Raw genomic sequence first — 14223 nt, forward strand, 5'->3', positions numbered from 1 at the left:
TGAATGATGAGAAATTCAGATTGTCTTCTAAATCAGACTACCAGTCCCTGGCTTCCCTTCAGACAAGGGGAAAATGTGTTTGTATCACTTATTTCATTGGCCGCTAATGCTATTCCTAGAGGACACCTCATTTAGACGTGCTTTGTCCTGCTTCTGCCAGTTCAGCTCTCATACGGTCATAGGCAGGACTATCAAATCAGTGTAGTTTCCTGTAATAGCTTTTTCCCGTGTTTTAATGACTGTAACAACCAGAGGGTTCAGAAAGATAGTGCTTTTATTTCAAAAACAAATATGAAAGAACAGAAGAACTGCTAAATTGGGTCAGAGATCCACGTAGCCCAGTATCCTGGTCTCCACGGTGGGGAGTAGCTGGCAGTTTAGGAAAAATACCAAAAGACAGAGCGTGGAGCAATCCTTCCGAGCACACCCTTCCTGCGATCAGCTGTTCAGAGGTTTCCTTTAAATTGCCTCCAGACCACCATGGTTAGCAGACCACTAAGAGCTGCACAACTAAAAATGTATCTATATCTCATTTCTCTCCAAGTCCTTTCATACCCTCGACCTCCACAGCATCCTGCGACAATGAGTTCCACACACAAAACTGTGCCTTGTGCAGAGAATAACTTTTTTTTTTTTGGAAAGCTGCTGCTTGCTAACATCACTGGGACAAGCTTGCAAACGCTCACCGGGGAGAGCCATTGGTCGCAGGGCGCCAGGAGGAAAGGTCAGGTCCTTCGGCTTTTGAACCAAGCTGCAAATTTGGAACCAGCCGGGCAGTTTCGTCCCTGCAAGAAGAGCAGCGATGCTGAGCTGGCGTTCTGCGGCGAGGGGGAAGAACCAGCCACCCACCCTTTAATTTCTAACCCGGGTTTGATCTGGAAGCAGATATGAGATGTGAGCCTACGGGAATTTTGTCAGCATTGCCCAGTTAAGCCTTCCTGGGGCAGATCTAGAAACGTCCAGGACTGTCTGGACTTGCAGAGGGTGCCTTGTTTGGGTTTTAGCGGAGATTTTCCGTGCTGGGTCATTTCCTCCACTGTGCAGGTTTTGACAGCGGGTGAAGGGAGTGGAGCAGGTACTTGGCAGCGGCTACAGGACAAGGTTTTCATATTCAACCAGTGGGCGTTTGGCTGTTCAGTGGCCTATTTTACGTGCTTTAAATGTCTCTGGTTTTCAGAAGAAGCTGAGCTCTCAATCTCCTGAAAGTCATCTATGGCATTTCCTCTGACAGCCAAGAATTAGTGTTTATTTTAAAAAGCAAGCTAAATGTAAAAAAACAAACTTGCCTCTTTTTCATGAGAGAAAAGACTCAATAGGGAAAAGGCCCCAGTAAAAGACTGTGATAATCATGTGGCAGGAGAAACAGCAATTTGCTGAGAAGCACATATTTTGTCGATATAATCCTTTCCCCTAGAAGAGGCATTCCTGTACTGATTTTCTGATCATTTATCTGTTCTGTGCTCTAGTCTGACAATTACTTGTGTGAGCAAATTTCACGCTGTAAATGGTTAGCCTGCTGTTTGGGGTACAGGATTCATTAGTTTTATAATCTGATAGATTGTCTAAATAGGACAACCTCCAGAATGGACCATCCACCAACTCATAAATCTATACGGAGACCTATTAAAAACCCCCTACATAAACATATATAAGAACCAACTGAACAAGTGCCCATGGTTTGTCTGCATGCATGAAGTGCTTGCACAATAACTCTTTTTCAAATTATATACATCATGTTTGTCAAGTTAACAAACACATTACGCATTAAATGAACAACATTTCTTTACATCAGATAAAACATCTGTGCGTTTATGCTTCAAATATCTATGGAGCTGTAGCCACACAGGTCAATATAGGAGTATAGGGTTTCTACACCTTTTCTTGCCTGTAATTATTTTGCCTGTAATTATTTTACCTGTAATAAAATTCAACCACGCCCCAGCCTTGCGTTAGCCCGTTCAGTTGGAAATTCGCAATGCACTCATGGAAAACGCCGCTGCCAGTCAGGCCATTATACACCACGGGGCAAGCCTGCTTATCCAGCGTTGCAGAAACATCAAAGTACTTGCCACCTTTGATAAGAGTAAAAAAGGAAGAATGTCTCCAACTTTTGATGGGATTTTATCTCAGAAATTCCCAAGATCTATTATTTTTCCATATGGTTTCTTCTTATGCTTTTCTAAAGAGCAATAGTTTTCCTGTCTGCTTTGTAAGTTAAGTAAAATCTTTGATCGAGGTGTATTTCCAGAGCAGCTGAATCTGCCTCACAACATATGAAAAAAGCACCCAAAAAAGTGAAAATCACATCATTTATCTGGATTAGCATAAGCAACAGTCACCACAAATAGAAACGGTAACTCTGACAGAGCTGCCTGTGGCCCTGATCCTGCAGAGGACATGCACCCCGTTTCACCCACGACACCCCACACATATGCCTTGACTTAAGCACAGGAGTAAATCTCCCAGGGTGTAAGATGGTGCATTTAGCTTTTAAATTTGCTCCAAGGATCACACGGAATTTCACCGAATAGTCTAAATTAACTGCATGCCAAAAAAGCTGAAGGCAGATACAGTCGGGCTACATTTAGCTTACCAGCGGTAAAACGCACTCCATATTCATCCTTGATGACACCATCATCAGCCATCTCGGCCAGCGAGGTGTTGGACCACTCAATGCCAGCCTTCCTCCCATCGGGGAAAAAGACATAACCTACGGTGAGGCTGAAAGGGAAAGAAATGGAGCTGAATTAAAGTTCAACTAAAGCACAAAGGGACCAGCACATTGGTCTTCAAGGGGAGCTCAACGCTGAGCATGGCCTTCATCCCTGGAAAGCAGCAGGAATAAATTAAAAAAAAAGGTTATATTGGGGGATATTACAAATGCTGAGCAGGGGAAGCCATGCATGTGGGAAAGATGAGGCTTCCAGGACGGATTGTGGTGGGCAGGTGGGATGGAGAGGTGGTTTGGTCCCACTTGGTCAGAGGGCCATGAACGCTGGTCTGTAAGGTTCTGGATGCAGAGAGCACCAGTCAGCAAGGCAGGGCTCCCTGCCTAATGCCCCGTCACAGACGGACACACCTTCTGAAATAGCTGGAAGTGCTCCATTTGTACCTCTAAATCATCTAGACAGACAGGCAGCTGTGTCAGCCAAACAGTAATTGAATGGGAAGGAAGTAATTGAAGGTAAAAGCTGTCCTTGTGATTACTTGCAAATGGAAAACTGAGCGAAAACAGGGAGTGGAAAGCAAGAGGGTGTGGATGGAAATGGGGCTATATAGGTTCAAAGGAAGGATGTGCATATAGGCATCCTGCAGAGCAGCTTCTGCCACCTTTAAGACGTGTGGTTTTAGGAGCATAAACTTCCTTGGTTACTTACTTAGTTGTGGTAGCTGGCATATTAATAACTGTTAAATGTGCCGCAGTCCCATCCTGTAAGAGAGTGATAAAGGAAAAGCAGTCTAATTTGTGTGGACTCATTTGCGTGGGTCATACACTGACTTGACCGAGAAGACATTGGATACAACTCAGGTTACGCAGTGTGCTATGACTTTACACTTTTAAATCTTCTCAATACGCCTTCCACGAAAATCTGGCTGCAAGTGAGAGTCCAGGAATATAAACCCGACACATTAAGGACAAATTACAGACATTAAGGACAACAGAAAGTCCACAGCGAACAGATATAAGAGGAGGAGGGAAATGATATACGCAGAGATGTCAGCTAGTCATGTCCATAACTGATGGGCAACCTATCAAAGTTGGCCCTGCTTTGGCCAGACATCTCTTCTAACCTATATTATTCTACGCCTGAGAGCAGCATACAGGAAAAATGTTAAATAAGGAACTGGAATCTCGTGGTTTTATTCATTTCTCTTCCATCCTTGAGTCTGAATGCCTTCGTGCTCCACTTGGGCTGCTCTAAGGCAAATATAAGCCTATGCTGAGACGTTACATATGTATAGAGACTCGGGATGTGAGGACTCCAAACTCCAATTAGTGATAAACTTTAATTCCTTCTTATCAAACAGTCAGATGGCTTTTAATTGGGAGAGGAAAAGCCACAGTTATTTTGAACTATGAAGAAAAGGGAGAGGTTGCTACCTGATTATACACATTGCAGTGCAAAAGCACAGTCTTATTAAAAGGGACACAGGCATACGTTAAATCACAGCAGCTCCTGGATCTGCACATATGTGGGATTTTTGTGTGTGTTTTTGTGCTGGCCAACAAATATCCGGGAAAATAACTTTTATTCTGGATTCAGTCTTAACTCCTGTAACGTTGCCTATAACAGGGAGTTCAGATTTCTTCACGCCTGTGTGGGCAAAGGAAATGCTTTTTCAGGAGCATCTGCTTGGGTTGCATGCCAGCTCCTAACGCCACCGTTCAGTGTTTCCCCAGGCTGCGTGCTCCCAGCAGCCACAGCGCTGACGCTCCTCCAGCACAGCCACAACAGCAAGGCACAGACTTAGAGCTCAGCACAGGCAGAAATATTTGCTGACTGCTGTCATGAAGGCTTAGGACGCCTTCAAACACCTCGGGCTCTCAATTAGTGTGAATCAGCACTGCATCAACCCCATCGAGCGCTGAGTATTTGCGGCAGCTGAGAATCGGTCCTGTAAAGCTGCCTATCTATTTTTTTTTTCTTTAAAAAAACCCCAAACCAAACAGTTTCAAGTTACCAAAACAACTTTCGGTTCAACCAGTGTGGCAAAATCTCAGTTTTTACACGCACAGCTCTGCTTTTGAGAGCCGCTCCCAACACCGATATGTGCACTTCTGATTGCACACCGTGGATGCTCCCAGTGCCTTATTTCTGGATACTTAAACATGACCAACAAGTTCACAAACACTTCCAATTTCGTGGTTAAGTAGCACATTGCCATGTTAATACCTACTTCAAAGTGTGCCAAAATCATGACATAACGGTAAATCTCAGACCAGTTCCGGATACCTGCAAAAAAGAAGAAAATCACCCAACTTAAAGCTCACCATTGCCGGAAGACATGAACTAATAGTACCTGATTTGACGAATCAAATATGCGGTAATTGATAACATGGTAAGCATATGCACGTCCCCCAAAACAGTAATGGAATTTCCTCCAAAATGTCTTAACTTCATGCCCAGTCATGAAATTGGTTATTTTTTAGAGATAATCTTTAGTCCCACTGTCCTGCCAGTACCAGCTACAGTGAAGGCAGCCAAGTGAGTGAATTGTTTCTGGTGCTGTTACCGTAAGAGTGGCTCCGAATGCCTTTGAGGAAAAGTTTGGTTTTCTCATGATTTTCTATTTCAATTTCTCCAACGGACTGGCCCCACTGCTCATGTCGGAAATGTTGTTCCCTTTGTCTGGGAGAAAGAAAAGAGTGAATCGACAGGCAAAATCAACAAGGTAAAATCAAGGCGGCCCCAATGCCAATCTGATAGACTTACATCCCAAAATGAAGGAGAGATTTCAGAGTGTCTGGATCACGGCTTTTACACATTAGCCGCCACTTTTACATTTCCCAGTTATTGCCACATAATGTCTATGAGACACCTGAGAATGAAAGAGCAGCAAATTCCCACCCTGATAGACTATAAAAATGCCATTTGTTTGAAAAAATGCTGTACTACCAAACTGTTGCTGCTTAGAAGTCAGCAGGTACCACCAAAGACAACACACTGTTGGTATACGTATTTTCTACTTGTATTTAGACAACACACTATTGATACTCGTAGTTTCTTCCCATATTTTCAGCTCTCCGAAGCTTGTGTAGTAATTAAAACACCAACTTTAGCCCTCCTTTCACATGATTATATTTGATCCTTTGCTTAGATATACCTGCACCATTGACTTTTTTTAGCAATGAAAAAAGACAGAGTAAGAAATATTCCTAATGCTCACGGTTTTAGAGACTAAAACCCTCCACGCACACATCAGGAAGATCATGTCTGTGTGCAGGACCCACCTTCTAAAATCACCTATAATAACACACAACAGACCCTGAAGAGATCTGTAGAAAAATCACTATTAATCCTAGAAGAAATTAATCTCGCCTCTCACTTTCTGACCCTTTGGAAGAACTCGATGGTCCACGGTTCCTGGGCAAAAGCACGTGCAAATGTGCTGGGGTGACTGTCGACACTGAAGTTAAAGACATCTGTGAAGTTCTCCCAACTAGGAAAAGAGGGGGGAAAAAAAAAAAAGACATTATTTGCTTTCAGGTCATACTAGGCCAAGTTGTGCACTTGCTACTCTGACAATGGCAATCTTTGTGTTTATCATTACTGGAAAATTCTGATTTTTGTCTTTTTAAATATGTTAACTACTTTTCAAGAAAGCAAACAAAAGGAAACTGAGAAGAGCAACAATGGCCTGCAAGGGTGAACAGATTACCTAGGAAGGGACGCTGGCAGGGCAGAGCATGCGGCTTTCTCTCCTGCAGTCTATTCAGAGGCACAAATGCAGCGTTACTCCAGAAAAGCTGCGCTACTTTGACAGCAAATCATTTTTTATCAGACAAAGAGAGTCCATAAACAGAAAGCAGAAGCAAGGGTTTCATGTGTTACCTTGTGCACATGACCCTTTGAAAACAGAAACCATGAATTCACTATACATCCCACAGCAAAAGTGAAACACTTACTGGAAAGAGAATTTAACTGGTACAAGTTCACCGTCCTCTTCACTCCACTGCTGTCGGTAAGGTCCTTTTCTGTAAGGCAAAGCACTATGATTTTGTATCGCTCCTAAACAAACAGCAAAATGTTTCTTACATGTTTGGAAATGGGTGCAATAGGAGACACTGCAGAAGAACGACGTTATTGTGTGCTAAGGTAGAACAGTAATGCTGTATTACAAACCTACACTGGACGCAGATATTGCCAGCTGTATTTTCATTCCATAAAAATCAATGCATGCTATTGTTAGCAAATAGCTTTTGGTTCAAGTTGGTTAAATATATTTCCAGGCGGTGTTCAAAAAGCTTTGGTCTCAAATGTAGATAAATGAATCTACAGAGTGCTGCAATACCTGAGTAATCCGTCGAAGCTTATTTTCCAGCGTGTTTGGGGCTCTAAGTATTCAATAGTGAGTCCTCCTCCACTCCAAATCTCTTCGGATTCATCACTCACCATCATGTTTGGATGCTGCGGGTGCTAAAAAGACATTTCAGGAAAACATTTGCTGAATTCAATTGTGAGGATGCAACATGGGTGAATTCCTGCTCCGATGGTCCTCTGCAGCAGGAACATGTGATTGAAATGGCTTTTCAGTTCTACGTGCTTCTGGTAATCAGATTATTAGAGAGGGAAAATTGCATCTAAACCACTTGAGCTATCAGATAACACGTTGTTGTTTCAGGTAATACAACTGAATCACTTGTGTGAAGGGCGGTGACTCCAAGAGCTCAGCTCCTTATGCCCGTGACTCTGCCAAGCTCATAGCCAAGCTGATGCAGGGCTTCGAGAGTAATTTGGTTTGGGACTGAATTTGCTGAAACTCTAATTGGGGAATTTCTGATGCATGCAAGCTCCCAAAGTCTTCAGCTGCTCTTTGAAATATGTGTCTTGTTTTCTAAAGCTGCCACCTTGCCAATAGAGAGCTTATGCCTGCTGCTGTAGGGGAGGATCTAAGAAGGTCCTGAACTCGGCTGGCAGTTCTAAGTAACAAAGCCACAAAGTAGTATCCTTGTACCAAATATTACTAGAAAACCAAGTAACCCACACCAATCTTCTTTTTTTTTTTTTTTTCCTGCAAATAGGGTGTCTCCTGCTTCTTCTGATCATGGCTACTGAGCAAAACAAAGTTGTGAGCACCAAAATAGTTGAGTGCAAAGGGATTTATGCCAGATCTTCCCTCCTTCTTTACTATGTAGGCAGCTATTAACAAAAAAAAACCCCCACGGGCAAAATATATGTTTAATACTGTTTTCTTCTTAGCAAGAATGAAGCACATATTAACTCCCTAAAAGCTTTCCTTTCTCTTTGAAAGAGGCAATTCCCCAATGGTTTTTATAGCATTCACTCATTAGAAAAGGGGAAAAAATCAACCGTAATCATGCAACGTAACTTATTAACCATGTGCTGCACATTATCAGAAACACTGAATGCTCAAATTCTTCCGAGGAGACTGACCAAGACATTTTTTAGAAGATACGCTGTATTTTGTGCACATTACGGGAAAAGGGGAATGAGTGTCAGATACCTACTCAAAAAATTAGACATAACCAGTAATCTGGCCAGTTCTACCACTGTTTTTAGACACAGTACCGATGTCTTACTGTTAAGACATTAATGTAGTGAAGATGCAGAGAACATTAATTTTTGCTTGGGATCCTAACATGGGTTCAGAATAGGAGTTATGCACCACTCTTGAATGTCATCCCACATCCACCACTTACTTACTTCAAACTGTCCTATTCCATCCACCCTCAGGAAGAGCCACATCTCACAGATCCCGTTAGGACGTTTGGCAAGACGAGCAATCACAAAGGTCTTGTTGGTCTCTGCAAAGCCGGTGAAGTAAACTGAATCAAGCGCCTAGGGAAAGGGAAATGGGTTTTCAGCTCCAGGTGGAGGCAGGAAGGGAGGAGGAGAAGGTGAGTAATTCTTCATTTTCCGTAGGTTTCTTCTCAGGAATCCAATTTTACTTTCACTTTTTATATTTAATAGCAGGCACCCCAGCGAGCAGCCAGAAAGTTTTGCTAGCAGCAGTGAAGCCTCATTTGTAAGACAGGACAGTGCATGCGCTCAGAAAATGACTGAGAACCACAACGTTTAGTCAATCTGGTGTACGATGTTCGCATCATTCATTGACACAAAAGCCGGACTCCTTTCTTGTTTGCCCGTTTTCTCACCAGGGCAGACACAGAAAGCAGAGAGGAAACAGCTGAGAAGCAGTTTTAGAGAGGGAATATAATTCTTACATGATAGCCGTGGACAAGGCAAAATACTATCCTGAATTAAGATAATTATTTTGCAAGGAGAAGTTACCTTGACCAAAATCCTAACAAAATGTATCCTCAAAAAGAGTGTCTGTGAGGGTGAAATTGAGCCACAGTCATGCTGTTTCCCCATCTAGCTCCAAACGGTATGTAGGACAACTTATACTTAGGGGAAACATAGAACCAAAAAGGAAAAATGAACAGAAAGAAAGTAAATCATAGGAAACTCAGTACTTTACTACCTTGATTAGCAGTTGGGCTGGCATAGGGCTAGTTAACAACTCAAATCTCAAGAACTATCAGGCACAGAAGTCCAGAAGTTCAAATTCAGATGCGCGTTTTGTGCAGAACTCACTCAAAGTGAAGTTTTAAAAGCTGGAACATGGAAATTAAGATTTATGTATGCATTTTTGGGCATGGATGAAGTTCTGCTTCTGAAAATTTCTCCATCATAAAATGCAAAAAAAACACTAAAATCAGATTATTATTGCCCTTATGCATACAGATAAGGGGGCAGTGCGAGGGCACAGAGTCTGGAAACACACGCAGAGTGAGCCTACTGGATGCAATGCAAAAATTCAGAGATATGATTTCTGGAGTATTTTCCAGATCCATTTTTAGACCTCCCTTGTAAGTGGTGCTCCAGTGCTGCTGCTTGGAGGAGCAGAGAGGAAATCACAGACCCCTTGGCTACATCTCAAACCACCCTGGATGTCAGTTTGATCTGGAAGATGGGGTCGCTCCTGCCCTATCGAATTTGGTCAAGATTGGCAAAACACTTCAAAACGCTCGAAGCAGCAGCTTAATTAGTAGAAAGGAAAAGCTAGAGAAAAGAGCTTCTTTTTTTAAAGGCTAAGCAGAAGCCCCAATGCATTTGTTAAATAATATGACTTCAGGATTCCCAGAAAGCTCCAGGAAATGTTAGCAAGAAGTTGATTTTTCACATAAAATGACTTAGGATCCAAAATCTCAGCTGGCATCTGCAAGCTGAACCGTGATGAGGCAAGGAAATCCTGTCTCATCAGCCTTTCTGCTTCCCGCTCTCACCGAATAATTCAGCAAAGCCCACCCAAATCTCCCTGTTAGGCACACTGAGTATTTTGACAGGACAGTACATGAACACAGGCAAGGTACAGGTTGTAGACAGAGAGTTTATGATTTATTAGGCAGACAAGTACACCTGGAAAACTCGATTCAATTCACCAAGTGTGCGAAAATAAAAGGCTTCCATGTCCCATAGTGTGTCTGCTTTTTCACACCCATTATCAGCTGGTCTGATTTGAGGCAATCCTTTTCCCTGCAAGGCGACATCCCCCCCCTGCCCTCCCTGTGATGTTTGCGGTGGGGGGGAAGGATGTGGGTCCTGAAGCTTCAGGGGCCAGGCAGTGGGGAGTGTCTTGCACCAAGATACAAGGGATGGGTGTTCTAAGGGATCCAGGGCTCAGGGGGTAAGGTGCTGGGGTGCACGGGATGCAGAGGGGTGCAAGACCCTAAGGGATGCGGGTGCTGCAGATGGAGGGGGGGTGGGTCCATGGGGGTATGGGTCCAAGGGGAACGGGTGTCATGGGGAATGTGGGTCCCAGGGGATGGGGCTTCCAGGGATTGGGACGTGGGGATGCTGAGGATAGGGGGACAGGGGAACAGGGGTGCCAGGTGTGCAGGGGGATGGGGGTGCCAGGGAGACGGGGGTGTCACGGAAGGGGATCCCGGGGAAGGGGCTGCTAGGGAAGGGGGTCCCACGATTAGGGGTGCCAGGGGGGCGGCGGGACACTCACGTGGGGGTCGGGGCGGAGCGGTCGCGGTCGCCGTGACTCCGCGGAACCTCCGCCGGCCGCCCGCGGCCTCCAGGCGCCGTGGAAAAGCAGGAGGCAGCCGAGGGCCCAGCGCTTCAGCGTGGCCCAGGCACCGGGGCCGGCCGCCCGCCGTGCCCCGAGCAGCGCCAGCAGCGCCGCCGCCAGCAGCGCCAGCAGCCCCAGCAGCATCGCGGCGCGGAGCGGGGAGCGGGGCGCTGCGCGGTGGCGGAGCGGGGAGCGGGGCGCGGTGCTGGGCGCTGGCTCCCGCCGCCGCCAAACCCCGCCTCGGGGCCGCTCACCGCCGTGTGCCGGGGCCGGTCGCGATCATTTCCGTGAGGGGCTTGTCCCGGCTGTCGGCGCTGAGGTCACTCTGGGAAGTTGCATTTGCTCCTTTTACTTTTTTATTTTTTTTTCTTTTTCTTTTTTTTTCCCGCCCCGAGAAAGGCGACCTCAGCGCGCGTTTCGCCCGGTTGTATGGAAGCGCTCACGGGGAAGTTCAGCAGCTCCCCTGCAGAGGCACGGCCAAGTTTCTAGGAAATTCACCCGGTTAAGTGCTGTGGTGCAGGAGAGGCGGGTTTTGGGGTCTCCTCCTTGGGGCTATCAGGGGGCTTTTCCCCGAGGTTGAAGGTTGTGGCTGTTTCCGTCTCTGATTCGGATCGCAGTTCCTGGTTTAGGTTTCTGACCCTGTTTTATTGGGCTCAGCGTTAAGTGGGTCCTCGGCTTGTTCCTGCTGCCAGCTACAGCCAACGGGTAGGGAAAAGCCACAAAAAAAAAAAAAAAAACCCAAAAAATCGCAGTGGGCATCCATCCCTTCAACATCTCTTGTAGGTACCATTTCTAGAACCTGTATTTTTGATGGCTTTTGGCTGGCTGCACAATAGATCTTTTTATTCCCTTTTGCAATTAGCAAGCATTTCATCTCGTTTGCCTACACTAAATTAAACCCAGTCTCTCAGGAGCAGTTCAAGTGTAGCTGATCTCCCTTTGGAGAAAGATGGGGTGCTCAGAACCCGTGCTTTCTTTTGCTTTCTGAGTGTTTTGGCTCCCTGTTAGCTCTGCAGACTTCTCAGACTTCCTGTTACTTGAAAAAGCATTTATTGTATGTTTTTATGCCTTTTCTCAATTGTGCCTCAATTTGGTTATAAAACCACCCCTGCTGTGGTTTGTGTTTAACGGATCAGTGCTTATGGCTCTTTCCATTTTCTTCTTTGAATGCAACTTGGTTTTAATAACCTCCTTGGCTCTGCTGTTTCTTTTTGCCCGTTATCTAGTCTTTTCTGATACTCATGTGCACTCACTCTGCCTCTGTGATCATATTTCTATCTATCCTTCAAAAGCCTTTAGTGCCTTAGATGTTCGTTTTACCCTCTTCTTAAAAAGCTTCCTTATTTTTACACAGTTCCCCTTTTCTGAGACCAGGCACAACTGTTCTGTATTGCTTTATTGCTATCCATGGACCACATCAAATCAACAGAACGGCAGGAACTAAAAAGCAGAAGGCACCGAAGATTAAGACAATGAGGTTTAGAAATTTATTTCTGTAAGTCGCCATTGCTGCAGTTAATATTCAGGGGGTACATCTTAAAGTTAACCACATTGCGTAGGCAGAGAGCCAGAGAGATAATAAGGTTATTTTCTTACTCCAGATTGTGTCGTGGAGGGACTGAAAATGGTCTAAAAATAGGAGATGTGTCACAGTGTTACCACCCTGCACCTGCAGCCCAGCAGACATGGTTCAGTGCAGAGAAAGGCGGCAAAGGAAATGGATTATGAAAACCAACTTTTATTTGCAGTTAAAATTTAAACACAGTATTGACACAAAACAATATTCAATGGGGGGAAATCCACATAGATGACAAACCTTTGGGACTTCACAAACATGCGCATAATTAAACCTGCAGCAGCTCTAGTCTGCTTGAGCTGTAAGGGCCTATGGCAAATGACATATTCTTGTACACTCTTCCTTTTTTTCCCAGTGTAATCCACGAGCAGCTTTACTGCCCTTTGCCAAACTGTTGGGAGTCCTTATACAAATCGTTTGAATTTCAATATTTGCATTTCTGAGGGCAGGATAAATGGGGCATGAATATTTCATATGTTCCTCTGACATGTGAAGTATTCAGAAACTCTCATAGCCTAAACAACGCATTGGTGAAGGTATTGTGGCTGTGTCTAAGGAATCTAAACCAGAGATAAGCTTCGTTCCTTCCTATGAAGGCAGGAAGCATGGAAACAATTTGCTTCATGCAGCATTATGTTTCAACATTTCTTCCGTAATTTGTTTGAGGACTTGAAGTTATCTCTGGCAAACAATTTATCTTGGCAGTATTGTTTGCTCTGGAAATGGGTTCCAAACCAGCAGGACTCGCAGAAGAACCAAAGTCCTGACATGTCTGGTAATGTTTTTAGCATGGCAAAAACAGTGCTGTGCATATTAAACCAAGTCTAAGATCTGCTCTGCACACTTTGCAAAAATGTGGGGAGGAAAATATTTAACTGATTTGTTTGTTTTTAAGTTCAGGAGGAAATGATGAACCTGCGACTGATGCATAGCACTAAAAATACAGAGAACAAAGCAAGCCAAATTTAAGAATATCTGGTTAGCATAAATTTGCTAACTTGCTCTTAAGCATCTGCCATATTGAACATCAAACTTCTCATGGCATAGTGAACACTTTAAACAGCTCTGCCTCTTTTAAATCCAGCTGCCTGGCAAAGGAAATCAGTATGTTAGGACTACATTCCATCAAGAACAATATTTTGGCACCCTCAGAAATCAAGGGCCTGCAAAATGAGGTTAAGTGTAGCTCTGAGGTCCTAACTGGTTCTCAAGGTCTTTGCTTTGCAGTGTGCACTGACTGTATTTGCTGTGCAAAGCTATCCAGTCTCTCCAGCAGTGTTTGAGCAGAAACCAAAGCCAAGAGGAGAAAAAAAAAAAAAAAAAGCCCCATGGCCTCTCCTGAGAGAACTGCAAATGTAACTGGATTTTCAGAACTACATCCGGAAATTATGGCTAGACTCACATCTGTAGTATGAAACCCAGACGTTCTTGTACTTCAGGAAAGCTCAGATCTGGGAGAGAATTTCCTGGTTTCAGCCTATATTTAAGCTACAGGTCATTATAGGTGATGTTTCTTTAAAAAATGACAGAAAACTGCCTCGTCTATACACCTTTTCTCCCTGCCTTTGCATCTGGAGCTACACTGTTTGCCAACGTCCTATGACTAACACAATTCCGGATGCCCCAGGGCTGCAGAATAAGCGATGCACCATCCAGTGGACAAATGCACTACTTACACCATGCTGACAAGTTACTAAACATCAGTTCCACTGAAATCGATTGCAAAACTTCTGCTGAATTAGAAGCTCTCACTGATAAAGCATGCGTGGGAACTGCTGAAGTATACAGCCTCCTGGGCAAGACAACATGCAGAATCCTGTCTAGTTGATACTGTTAAAAACACGCAACACAGTACGTAACTCTTTTGTGACTTCTGGGTAACT

General features: G+C 44.4%; 1 protein-coding gene across 1 annotated transcript; it reads right to left on the reverse strand.

The window, feature by feature from the left end:
* Positions 1–256: 256 nt before the first annotated feature.
* On the reverse strand, positions 257–11175 carry LOC129212442 (uncharacterized). Its single transcript, XM_054841018.1, has 11 exons — positions 10702–11175; positions 8388–8522; positions 7015–7139; positions 6629–6697; positions 6049–6162; positions 5236–5351; positions 4900–4955; positions 3378–3430; positions 2594–2721; positions 1916–2072; positions 257–785 (listed from the first exon to the last, which is right to left on the reverse strand). The coding sequence occupies exons 1-11, from the start codon at positions 10906–10908 to the stop codon at positions 683–685; spliced, it is 1263 nt and encodes a 420-aa protein (XP_054696993.1). The 5' UTR covers positions 10909–11175; the 3' UTR covers positions 257–682.
* Between the last annotated feature and the right edge of the window lie 3048 nt (positions 11176–14223).

Source organism: Grus americana, chromosome 13 (assembly GCF_028858705.1).
Source record: "Grus americana isolate bGruAme1 chromosome 13, bGruAme1.mat, whole genome shotgun sequence".
NCBI lineage: Eukaryota > Metazoa > Chordata > Aves > Gruiformes > Gruidae > Grus > Grus americana.